The following is a 12,974-nucleotide window of genomic DNA, read 5'->3' as shown; positions in this document are numbered from 1 at the left end:
CGGTTCCTAACTGGGGAATGATTGTACTCGCTGTGGGACATTTGGCAGTGTCTGAAGAGTTTATTGATGACCATCACTCGTGGGTGGGGAGTGTGCTATTGACTTGTAGTGAGCAGAGGCCAGGATGCTGATGAGCATCTGGAATGCTCAGGTCAGGCCCCTAACAGAGCGCTCTCGTTAAGAATGTCAGTCATGCTGGAGATGGAGAAGCTAGGACCTAGAGCAACATTTCCTAACCCTCTTCTAACTGTGGCCCGTTTCCACTTTTGTTTCCTCCCTGTGGCCTCCCCCTACACCCCTTCCTCTCATCCTGCCTGTTGGCTGTCTAGTCTCACGCTGTGGCTCCCCATTACATAATTTTCACCTGTGGAACCCTTGGCAGATTATGGGGATTCACAGGGATCCACAGCAGGGGTTATACAGCCTCAAGCTGAGAAGTGCTACCTTAATTATATTTTACAAAATTTATTCTCGAGTCAAGAGAAACTCTGGGCCGAGCACAGACTTTTCATGCTGCAGCTTAAGTTTAGTCTCTGGCATCTTATACTCCCCGGAGCACTGGGTTGGGAGTAGCCAACCCAAGCACCACCAAGTGAGATCCTCCCCCCCTCCCCCCGGGGAAAAGTAAAAGCCCAAATAAATTTTTAGGGCTGATGTGTGTGTGATTCAGTAATGGAGCACCTGCCTTGCATGTGTAGTTCTGCATTTGAACCCAAGCTCCAAGCCAGGAGTAGCCCTGAGCATAGACAGTGTGGCCCCCAAACAAAGAATCTTTGACTGTCTTGCTTAGGATATTGTTTTTCTGCTCTTACCTACCTGAGAAAGGCCCAGCTTTGCGAAAGGAACTGAGAAATTAGGAAAGGAGATTTAAATTATCGGAACTACTTCAAATTGTGGCAGCAGTATAACATGGCTAATTAGCATATCAGTGTATCTGCACTATTAGAAATTCTAGTTCAGATTTACGGATTTCTTTCATTGTTGTTTTGAAGGACCTCAGGAGGCCGTATGGTGGTGCTGGAGATCAGATCTGGAACTAACCTTGTGTGTTGGGCACATACTCCAGCCTTTTCTCTCTCTCTTCTTTTTTCTTTCTTTTTTAAAAAAATTATTATTGTCTTTGGGCCACACTTGGTGGTACTCTGCACTCAGGGATCACTCCTGGCAGGTTTGGGGGACAGTTTGGGCTGCAGAGGATCAAACCACGGTTGCTCAAGTTAAGGCAGGTGCCTTACCTGCTGTACTGTCTCTCCGCCCCATTCTGTCTTTGTGCTCCTACCCTTCCTCCCTCTTCTGCCGCTCTGGTCGTCACGACTCGCTGTGGTCGTCCCGACTCGTGCGTTGCATACTTTCAGTTGCGGTTCTCATCCTGTGCCCACACTCTTCACACTCTGCCGGAGCAGTGCTCGTGCACACATGGCTGCGGGGTGCGGGGTGCTAGCCAGCCTGATGCCACTGCAGTGTGGGGAGTTGTGTAGCAGCTTTAAACCCCTGTACTACCTCTCATCTCTAACAGTTTTTTTTTCTTAAATCAAAATAATTTAGGTTTATGGTTAAACCTACGGCACATTTATAGCGATAAAATTAAGATGATTATAACTGGTTTTGTTAGCACAGTATTTTTATCTGTTTAGTTCACTGCTAAATCTCCAGTACCAAACACAAGTCAGTGGAGCTGCTGAGATCACATGCAGCCTGTGGGGGTGGCAGCCACCAGCTAGGGTTTGCATTCCTGGCATTATGATTTCACAGTGCTTTGCCACCAGGCTGTCTTTAAACCCCCTCAGAGCTCTCTTAATAAATTTTCTCAGCATTGTATTTATTAGATCTTGTGATTCTTTAGATACTATCTTCTGAGTCTTGAAAGTGGATAAGTTGCTAATATGTGCCTTTACATTGGTACCTGTTAGTGTCCAATTCTCTATAATACACAGGACTCGAAGATAGCTAGGACAAGTTTAGAAGTGTGGAGATGCTTCTTGATGATACTAGGGAAAGTATGTTCACAGGTAAAGCCCCTGAGGGCTTAGTAGAATGGGGAGATAGCTGCTGTGGAGAGCAAATTGGGTGTAGAACAACTTACGGACATTGGGGTTAGGACAGATTTATGGACTGGAGGAGAGACTTACGGACCAAACTTCCAGTCTTAGGGCGTCTGCCCCATGCTAACGATGTGCTGGGAATCTTGAGGCAGGCCTGATTTTGATGTGGAAGAAGAATAAGAAATGTAGAATATCTGTATTCGGGAACTGTAAGCTTGGAAGTGGTTAAAACGTCTTTGAGGGGGCGGGGAGATCTCCATGGCTGCACTCTGCAGTGCTTGGGGGTTGGGGAGTGGGCGGCATGTGAGGCAAGGGATCAAATGAGCTCGCATCCTAACCCCTGGACTACTTCTCATCCCTAATAGTTGGGTTTTTTTTCATTTTTTATAAATCATAATTCTTTAGATTAATGGTTAAAGCTACTGGCACATTTATAGCAATAAAATTAAGATAACTATAACTAATTGTTAGACAGTATTTTTATCTGTCTGATTCACTACTGAATCTCCAGTACCTAAAAGAAGAGTTTGAAACACAGTAAATGTTCATTAAGTACTTTTTACATGGATATGTTCTTTTGTGCAGTGGTTATAATCGTTTTGTTCTCTAGGTGCAGATGCTGATTTTATTGTCTGGATTAAAAGGTGTCAGGAAGCTCAGAATGGTAAGGCTGTCTTTTTCATGCCATCTTTCAGTTTAAGAACTGAATGTGTCACACTGCTTTGGTTTAAAAAATATGTCTATTGGTTGTAATTTATCATTTAAGAAGCACAGGTTGTTTGAGGTAGGAATTTCCCCAAATTTCCTGATTTTCTTTTTCCAATTTTTAGTAAGGGACCATGATTCCAAAAGTATTTTGATTTTTGTCTAATTTAAACGGGGATTTGGACAGATTTGTTTTGAAATAGTGTTACTGGAAAGAAATTACAAAGGAGTCGAAAGTTACTCCAGGAATGCAAATCACTTTCCTTTTTTCTGCTGTATCATTTGTTTTTTCTGTATATTTATTATTCTGTATATTGGTTTGTTCTTTATACTTATTGACATAATAATGCACTTTTGCCTATGGTTGTACTGATAATGCTTTCTTTTCATGTTTTTATAGGATCACAATCTGAGGTGGTAAGTCTAAAGTTGTTTTCTTGGGCCATACTGTGGTGCTCAGGACTTACTCCTATAGAGTAGATTTACTTGTTTTCTTCCTGGAATCCTCCTATCTTCTCATTTAGGGTCAATTGAGATATCACCCCCAAGCTAGAGCAAGTATGTGCTTATCTGTTCCTAAACTGGTCCACACATGGCTTAGGGTGTGCAGTTGCCATGGTTAAGCCTGAAGGCTATACTGTGTTGCAACGATGTTTTTTTTTCAGGGCTGGGAAGATGGTTGAAAGTGCTAGAGTGCACACGCTTTGTATGCAGGAACCCTAGTTCAATACCTGGTAGTACCACGTGGTCTTAACAGTGGTTCAATAAAAAAAAGAGATTTGACTGGGTAGGGTGTTTGCCTTGCACATGGCTGACCCCGGTTTGATTCCTCCATTCCTCTTGGAGAGCTGGGCGAGGACAGTGCCACAGTGAGAAGAGAGAGGAATTTGTGTTCAAGATGAACAAAGGCTTTTCCAGAGTGGAAAATGTCCACTCCCCCCCCCGCCCCCAGTTTTTTTTTTTTTATAATGTTATCAGTCTCACAGAACTGGGTGTTAATGGTTTTGTTTTTACATTTTTTGTTTTTAATTAAAAAAATTTGGGAGGGGCCCACAACCAGTGATTCTCAGGGGTTATTCCTGACTCTGCACTCAGAAATTATTTCTGGTGGTGTTCAGGGGACCACATGGGATACCAGGAATTGAATCCGAATCAGCCAAGTGGAAGGCAGGCACCCTGTCCGCTGGACTGTCACTCTGGAAGAACTGGATGTTTTCATATGTAAAGTTTTCCATTGACGTTTTAGAAAATGTTCTGTTTTTTAATACTGTTACTTAAGAAAGTGTATAAAATTGAAACTAATTATAAAGATGACTTTATTTTTTTGTGAAGATTGGCTATTTAATACTTAGACCATGCTTTGTCTTTTAAGGAAGTTTTCATTTAATATTTCATAGAAAAGAAACTAGCATTAAGTAAATGATAGATTCATTTTAATTTTAATACATGGCCGCTAAACTAATGTGTAAATTTCTTTCTCCTTCAATTTGTTGAAATCAGTCTGCATCCCAGCAGACTCACCAGTCAAAAATCAAGTAAGTATTTGTTTTTCTCAAACTATTTATGTGTGTCTGCATGATTAAGAGATGTTGGGGAGATGTGGGACCTTGTTTAATAGTCATTTGAAAACAGTTGTGTTGTCACCTTGAAAAATTAATTGTAAGGCTGCTTACTTGTATTATTGCTTGCTTTATTATTATTATTATTTCATTTTACTAGCATGTACCGTTGAATTTAAATAACTTCTCAACTTAAACTAGCCCCATTCAGATATACGTCACCTTTCCACCTATTAAGGAGAGCCTTTTTAGATTATTATTGTCCCCGTTAATTACTAGTAAGCTTGAAAATATTGCAACTTTACCTGACTTTTATTTTGGTTTGTGAGTCTTCCCTAGCTCTGCCAATGGCCACTTCCAGGCGGTGCTTGGGGGACCGTATCTTTGGGGACGGACCCTAGTTCTTTTGCACGCAAAGCATGTACTTTGCCTGTTGAGCTTGCACTCTAACTCTGGAGTAAATGCTTCATAGGATAATTTTGCATGAGTTGGAAATAACAGTTGCTGAAGGCAGCAATTATAATAATGAAGAAACATTCAGCAAGTATTTGAATTTTAAATTATTCATTAGCAATATGTACGACTTGTATTCTTAGTATTCTTGATAAGAGGAAGAAACACATTTGTATATAGCTTTTATCCTCACTGAATTTCAAAGGAAAACTGAGGTTTTTAAGTTCATTTCTTTACTGAAGGTACTTTTCGACATGATTACCTACAGTAGCTTAGGAATACTGAAATATCTTTTTGTTCTTTCTGTAGATACACAGAATAACTCTGGCAGGTACTTTGTAGACAAGGACCTTTGATTAGCATGGTTGACATCACCAGAGGAGAGGCAGGACAAATAAACATCAAATAATAATAATGTTTGGAACATGAAATAAAACAATAGTAGTTTAATAAATATGTTGTATGGGACACTGTGCTTAGTCTCAGAAAAGCAGTAACAGCACAATAGATAAATAGCTGAGAGTTTGTAATCTTATTTTTTAAATTTTTATTTATTTTTTTGTGTCACACCTGGCAATGCTCAGGGGTTACTCCTGGCTCATGTACTCAGGAATTACTCCTGGTGGTGTATAGGGGACCATATTGATGCTGGGAATCGAACCCAGGTCACCACATGCAAGGCCCTACCCGCTGTGCTATTGCTCCAGCCCCCTGTAATCTTATTTGAAGGCATGTGAGTTCCTATATTTTAAGTTTTCAGTGGGAAAGATACATATGATTAGAATCTCTAGGTATAAGTTTTTTCCATGTACCTTGAGACTTTGGAAAGATTAATACTGTGTTTGAGTTCAAATTGCTCTAATTTTGCCTCAGTTGCTTTGTTCCATGGACTGGAGCAATAGCACAGTGGTAGGGCGTTTGCCTTGCGCGCAGCCGGCCCGTCCGAGCCAGGTTTGATTCCTCTGCCCCTCTCAGAGAGCCCGGCTAGCTACCAAGAGTATCTCGCCTGCACGGCAAAGCCAGGCAAGCTCCCCGTGACGTATTCGACCTGCCAAACACAGTAACAATATGTCTCACAATGCAGATGTTACTGGGCTCGCTCGAGCAAATCGATGAGCAACGGGAGGACAGTGCTACAGTGCAGTGCAGTGCTTTGTTCCATGTGCTAGGGATGTTTGTACTCAGTTCAAGTTAGATTTTGGAGTTAGTGGATTGAGGGGATAACTCAAAGGGCCACTTAACTGCTTTGCATGCTGGAGACCTGGATTCGGTCCCTGGAACCACATGGTCCCTGCCAAACACCCAAGCCAGGAGTAGCCCCTGCACACCACCTTGGGAGGCCCCAAAACCTAGAGATTCATTAACAAAAGAGATCTTGGAGTAACTTGGGTTCAAATTTAGGCTGGCCTGAATCCAGTATTATGCCTGCCCATTCATTGCTTCACCTTCAGAGTTTTAGGGTTTTTTCATCTGTAAAATAGGGTTAGAAATTTTGAAATGGGAGTATAAAAACTATTAGATGAAAATGAGTCTAAGCTATTGATACTATCTTATCAATTTAAACTGTTCAGAGCAAATTTTATCTTTCAACATCAGCTGAAGTACAACATTCTTAGAGATAGAAATCAGAACCCAGACTAGTTACTGTCTAAGTATTTATGGGCACAAGATGTATTTGTGTATTCATCTACCTCATCTACCTTACAGTACTCTTGCACAGCACAGATAGATAATTGATGGAATTAACATAAACTTGTATCTGCTGATCAACAGCTGCTTTGCTGTGTTGCTCCTCAAGGTGGAGCTCTTGTGGTTTATCTTTTAATTTTAATTTCAACAAAACAAAGCAGCAATATCTTTAACAAAACCTTACATTTCTTTTCTCTTTTTAATAGGTATGATTGGTATCAAACAGATTCTCAAGTAATCATTACACTTATGATCAAGAATGTTCAGAAGAATGATGTAAATGTGGAATTTTCAGAAAAAGAGGTCATTATATAATCTTTAAACGATTTTATGTGGATTAAATGATTTTATTTGCAAATATAGTATATCGTACAATAATCTTTGGGGCGGTGGAGTTGGGCCACACCCAGTGGTGCGCAGGGGTAACTCCTGGCTCTGCACTCAGGAGCTGATTTTTCTCTTTGTTCTTGGGCCACACTGGGAGGTGCTCAGGGTTTACTCCTGGCTTTATTTAGAGATCACTCACGTTGTACCTGGCAGACCACATGCAGTGCTTGGGGGACCTGCTGCCAGGGATTTAACCAGGTGGGATTAGGTGCACGGCAACCCTTGTACTCTCTCTGGACCCTGCTTCTTTTGGCAGATTGTCAGATTGTCAGATTCATGTCATGTGATAATGTGGCAGATGCTACTAAAATTTAGAGAAATTCACTGTAGTATAGCTGGATATGTGCTTCAGATTTTGAATTACATTTCAATTAAGACTGGAACTTGCAGGGCTGGAGAAGTCTATAAGGGTTAAGGCACACACCTTGTGTGTGTCACCTCAAATTGAGGGGAACTACCTGAGCATGGGGGGCGGGACTCTCCCCTTGTTGATCACCTCCAGTGACTTTGGTAATCCCTGGCTTTGCAGGGCCCGGTAGCACTGCAGCCTCAGACTCTCAAAAACTGCAGATTGAGAATCACCAGGAGGGATTTTGAGCACTGCTTGGGAGATTCCCCCCACCAAAAAAAAAAAACACCAAAAAAACCAAAAATAACCCTTGGTGCCAGAGTGATCGGATAGTGAGTAGGGCCACATGCTTTGCATGTGGCTGACCTGGCACTCCATATGTTCCCTTTAGCCCTCCATATGTTCCCTTTAGCCCACCAGGAGTGATCCCTGAGTATAGAGCCAGGAGTAGGCCATGAGCAAACAAACACACTTGATTGATAGAGTAGACATAAGTAATAGGTAATTAGGTTATATTTATATTCTCTACTTAATGAAAAAAGTCTGTTCTGTGGTTTATACATTTAGAATTTACTAATGTTAAGTGACTGGGACGTTAAATAATTTGTTATATGGCAGAAAACCTTATGAAAGATTTTTCTTTTTCTGTTTTTTGTGGTGGAGGGTCACACTCAGAGATGCTCAGGGGTTACTCCTGACTATGTACTCAGGAATCACTCGTGGCAGTGCTTGGGGAGCCATATGGGATGCCAGGAATTGAACCTGGGTCAGCCATTTGCAATGGAAACGCCCTACTTGCTGTACTATCTCTCTGGTCTCAGAAAATGTTATGAAAGATTTTTAAGAGTATTGGCAGAACTAGATGTTTTGCATATGAATATTTTTCACTGTAGACGGTGTCTTTTGCTCTTTTACATTGAGTTACCTTGAGATTAGACCAACATTCCTCAACATTTTCTATCTACAGACCAACACTTGTACTGCCTACTCACGTACAAGTCACAGTTTACAACCAAGGCAATAAACCAGTGGTTTTTATCCTTTTTATGCCCATGGACTGGCACTGGTCCATGAACCGATAGTTAAAGACCAGTGATTTAGACCTTAAATATATATTCTGAAACATACTATTTTCTGCCGTTATGTATAAGAGTGTATATGAAGGCTTTTAAATGAAAAAGGATTATTTTAACATTCTTACATGCATCATATGAACTGTTTTAAGTAATTTGCAGCAATATTGACGTTCCATAGTTATTTTTAGCTTTGAGTATTTCCTCATATAAATTTATAAAATGTGCTGCTGATTTTTTTGTGTGTGTGTGTTTGTGTGTTCACTAGTTGTCTGCCTTGGTGAAACTTCCTTCTGGAGAGGATTACAATTTGAAACTCATGTTGCTTCATTCTATAGTTCCAGAACACAGCACATTTAGAGTACTTTCAACAAAGGTAAGGTATTTGGGTTGTCAGTGATATATACGTATATCCCTTATATCTGTTATCTGTTATCTGTTATATATATCTGTTATATATGCATATCTGTTACACATATATCTGGGGAGGGGTGTTTTGAACCATACATAGTGGTGCTCAGGACTTTCAGGGCTTACTCATTGCTCTGTGCTCAGGGATCACTCCTGCCAGTGCTCAGGGATCCTTTTTAGTGCTGGGGGATTGACCTGGGGTTGGCTGTATGCAAGGCAGCACCTCAACCCTAATACTATCTCTAACCCTCAGTAATATTTTCAGAATTTAGGAATATTGCTCACTTTACCCATGTGGTTCTAAACAAGTAACCTTTTGAGCACGGGTTCTTTTGATTTGAGGGAACAAATAAACATGATAACTTCTTTCACTGGTGTTTTTGGGATATACCTGGTGGTGCTCAGGGCTGCTTCCAGAACTGTAGAGGTAGGTGATCTGTGGTGGCACCGGGCAGTACGTGGGGAGTCATGCAGTGCCAGGAATCAAACCCAGGCTTCCTGACTGTGAAGCATGCATGACAGCCCTTTGAGCCTATCTCCCTGGCTCATGATGATAACTTTTGAAAACAGTTTCCTCTTTCATTGAGGTAATGTAGAATTTATTTAATGTGGAATTGTTGATTGAGTGATAAGGCAAAGAAGTATAGGTAGATTTGGGAGGGAACCAGATCAGAAAATTATGTTTTGCATTTTGTTCACATGTCTGTCAAGAATTTGTTAGTGTATATACTCTGGAAGTAATGAACATGAACTGATCTGTGTGAATAGATTGTAAATGGTTTGTATTACTGAGCCATCCCTGATACTTAACTAAGAATAGTGCTGTGGATTGGGAGATGACTCACAAGTTTGGAATGCATACTTTACGCATGGGGACCCTAGGTTTGATGCTCACTACTGCATACCCCCACTCTCAGCTTTCCGAGTGAAGCCCCAAAACTAGGAATAATGTGTGATAAATTCATAGGCCTAGAATTTAGGGTCTACCTATGTACTTTCATCCCTAATTGTTTGTTTTCCTTTAAATCTTGTGAATACTGGTTAATTATCATTTCCCAGTGCCCCTTGGTTCCTGATACCCCCTTTCCGCCTTTACATATCACATAGTACTTTTCTTTCTTGCACAGTGGTCAATATGCACATTTTAATTTCCTTTGGTTTTAGTCCTTTGAAGTGGGGCCACACTCAGTGGTGCAGGGGTCACTCCCAACAGTGTTCAGGAGACCATGTGCAGCGCTGGGGATCAAACACAGATCTATCCCAAGCAAAAAAACAGGGGGGGGGGGGGGGGGCGTTAATCCCTGTACTTTATTTCCAGTCCTACTTTTAGTTTTTTTGAGATCAAGAAGCGTGTCATGTTTGTGTCTTTGTACTTAAACATAGGGTTGCCAGATAAAAGTGTTCTTACCTAGTTAAAAACAAGTTTTAGTATAAGTAGAATCCACTTGCTAAATTGGGAAACACTCTACGTCACACACAATGGATGATCAGTAATTGTTCAGTGAATAATTTGAATTTGATGTTAGCTCCAATATAGTTGGCTGAGAACATACTTATATACTTAGTTTTACTTTTGAAAAGAAACTGAGACTTGCAGACTGAAAAAATGCTTTCCCCAAATTTCTAATTTGTTAAGCCAGCCTCGGGGGAAATACTTTGATTTCAATAAAGTGAGTGCTTTTTTGATTTTTCTAATTTTGGGTTAAAGAATTTATCTTCAAAGGATGTGTTCAGAAGAAGGATGCTTTTTTTCTTGTCCTAACCCAAAGAAATACATGTATGTTAGACAACCAACTTTTAAGCTGTATTTTATGAGAAAAAATTTTACTTGATTATATCTGAAAGTTTTTAATCCTTTTCATACAGTAGGGGGAGACAGTGCTAAAATAATGAAAATAAAATCTGAGAGTTACATGAGGAGGAAGCAGAAAAATAAGTTGCTTTTGATACATATTAAGCAGGAATACTTTCATAAATTAAGTGAAGGATGGTTTTTGCTCTGAATAACCTGCTTAAAATTGGAGGTAAAACAGAGGGCTTGAAAGGGTTTTTTGCTTTTGAGAATTCCATGTTTTCCACCTTCGATTAAATCAGTGTTGTAACTTTGTATGTGATCATTGCTTAAGTCTTATTAATGCAAGTGAAATATAATTTGTAACAAAAATTAGAGTAGGACCCTTAAGTAAATGAGAAATCAAATGAAAAAAGATGTCTTCTTTTTTCTCCCTTTCGCATAATCATTGATAACATATATTTCACAAAGTATTCACTTGAACTTAGCTTGATTGAAACTGAGACAGATCTAAAAAGGTGGTTAAGGGGTAAGAAGAAAGATTTTCCCAGTTTCCCCAACACTGGGGCAGGACCAGAGGATCTGGCCAGTACCTGTGATCCTCTGATGCTCGACTACTCAGGGATCTATGATGGGGGGTTGCTCCTGGCATTGCTTTGGCTAACCATGTGGTGTCCAGCATTGAGCTGGACTGGGATTGGCTGCAAATAACCAACCCCAGATAGTAAGTGTCTTAACCCCTGTACTTACTATCAAGTCCCTCGGTCCCCACCCCCATTCTTGAGATAGGAGGGAAGCAAGAAAGGAAAATGATTATAAAGGAATTGCTGAGGAAAACAAAGAATGCACTTTATTTTTTAATCTTTGTAAAGTTGTTCACAATAATTGATTACATTCAATACTCCAACACCATTCCCACCCCCATTATACCTTCCCACCACCATTATTTCAAATTTCCCACTACCACCTGAGCTGGCCCCCAAAGCCGGTCCTAAATAATTTATTTTGTATTGCTTATTATGAATAATTCACTAAAAATGATCCAAAGAAGTTTCCTTAGAGGAAAGTGTGTGAGGATTGTTGGCTGGAGCCATTAAGGAATGCACGTTAGAAACAAAACAATACCATTGGCATGCCATCACCTTCAGCTTGAGCACAGGGCTCATCTAAATTATTCCTGAACTTAGTAAAATGTATATTTCCTTTATAAATAAAGTCTTGGGTTGGAGAAATAGCTCAGCAGGTTGAAGTGTATGCTTGGTGTGCAGGGAGTCTGGGTTGGTTCCCCAGCACCTCATGGTCTGTTACAGATCTCTGCAAGCAAGCAGCCCCTGAGCTTGGAGCCTGGAGTATCTCCCTAGCAGTGTTGGTTATGATTCAAAAAATCCAAAACATGAAATATTAATGGTCACCTAATGACGAGGATTTAGGAGCTCCCACAAAATACAAAACTATATTGGATAGTCTTTCCCATTAATAGTGTTCCTGCTTTTCCAGCCTGTTCCTGTGACAGATACCCTCCCCCCAGTAAAGAAACTTTATTTCTTACTTCTAGACCACCCATTCCCCTGTGTTTTGTTTTGTTTTGTTTTGTTTTTGTTTTTGTTTGGAGATATCATACTTTTGGGTGCTCAGTACCAGCTTGGTGTCGTGTACCATCTCAGATTAAGCTCATGGCCTCACTCCTGCCCTTTGGGCATCTTCTGAGCCATTGAACCATTCTGTACTTCAGGGCCATTGCAGTTCCTGAGAACAGCACCAGGGCTTGAACTAAAAGCCTTGGTTGTGCTTGTCAGGCAAGTGTTCTAATCCATTGAGCCATTTCCTGGAACCTGATAGTGAATCGTTTTTTCCCTTTTAAATAACTAACAGAATTCATTGAACTATTGTTAACTTTCAAGTCTTGGGAAAAGATCTCTTCACTGTCAGCCTGTACCTGTAAGTGGATCTGTAACTTACCCACTAATTAGCAAGGTGTTGCCTGGATAGCTTGCTCCCGTGGCTTATCTTTAAATTTTTAATTCCTCTCATTGTAGAAAAACAGAACTGTGATAATAAACTATGAGATGGTGTCATATAGAAAGATATTGCAGACTTATAGCACAGTACAGAATCTTCTTAGTAACCTGTGAATACCACTGTAGACTATTGCAGTTCATTGAAAGCCTTTCCTCATGCTTCTGAGCAGCATTTAAGTGATCTGCCAAAGTTTAACCTTGGTCTCTGAATTATTTTTTGCTTGAAATAATAGAATAGCATTATTGGTTGCAGTGAAATTATCTGAAATTGGACTGGTGTTTATTCTAGAAAAGACTGGCCAGAATTAAAACTTTAAAACTTCTCTTTTAAAAATTTGCACAAGCGTTGAAAGTGAAATAGGCAAAAGGAATGCATAGAAAATTAATTAGCCTTTCCCTTTCAGAAAATAAGCTGCTATGAATGGCTTATTTGCAGCTATTTTAATGAATATATTAAGTGTAATTTCAAGTTCAGGTTAGAGTGATTCAGATGAAA

The 12,974-nt window shown here is 40.2% G+C and overlaps 1 protein-coding gene across 1 annotated transcript in view; it reads left to right on the top strand.

Annotated features, from left to right (window-relative positions):
• The window catches only part of SUGT1 (SGT1 homolog, MIS12 kinetochore complex assembly cochaperone), a 41,769-nt gene that overhangs the window by 12,739 nt on the left and 16,056 nt on the right, over positions 1-12,974 (top strand). Inside the window, exons 6-10 of the mRNA XM_056109767.1 lie at positions 2,653-2,706; positions 3,148-3,164; positions 4,248-4,282; positions 6,655-6,751; positions 8,526-8,633. Of these exons, the coding sequence (XP_055965742.1) occupies positions 2,653-2,706; positions 3,148-3,164; positions 4,248-4,282; positions 6,655-6,751; positions 8,526-8,633 (311 nt within the window). The remainder of the gene's footprint in view (positions 1-2,652; positions 2,707-3,147; positions 3,165-4,247; positions 4,283-6,654; positions 6,752-8,525; positions 8,634-12,974) is intronic.

The sequence above is a fragment of the Sorex fumeus genome, unplaced genomic scaffold (genome assembly GCF_029834395.1).
Source record: "Sorex fumeus unplaced genomic scaffold, SorFum_2.1 ptg000008l, whole genome shotgun sequence".
NCBI classification, from domain to species: Eukaryota; Metazoa; Chordata; class Mammalia; order Eulipotyphla; family Soricidae; genus Sorex; species Sorex fumeus.
Note: the sequence above shows the minus strand (reverse complement) of the source record. Positions and strands in the feature narration are given on the sequence as shown.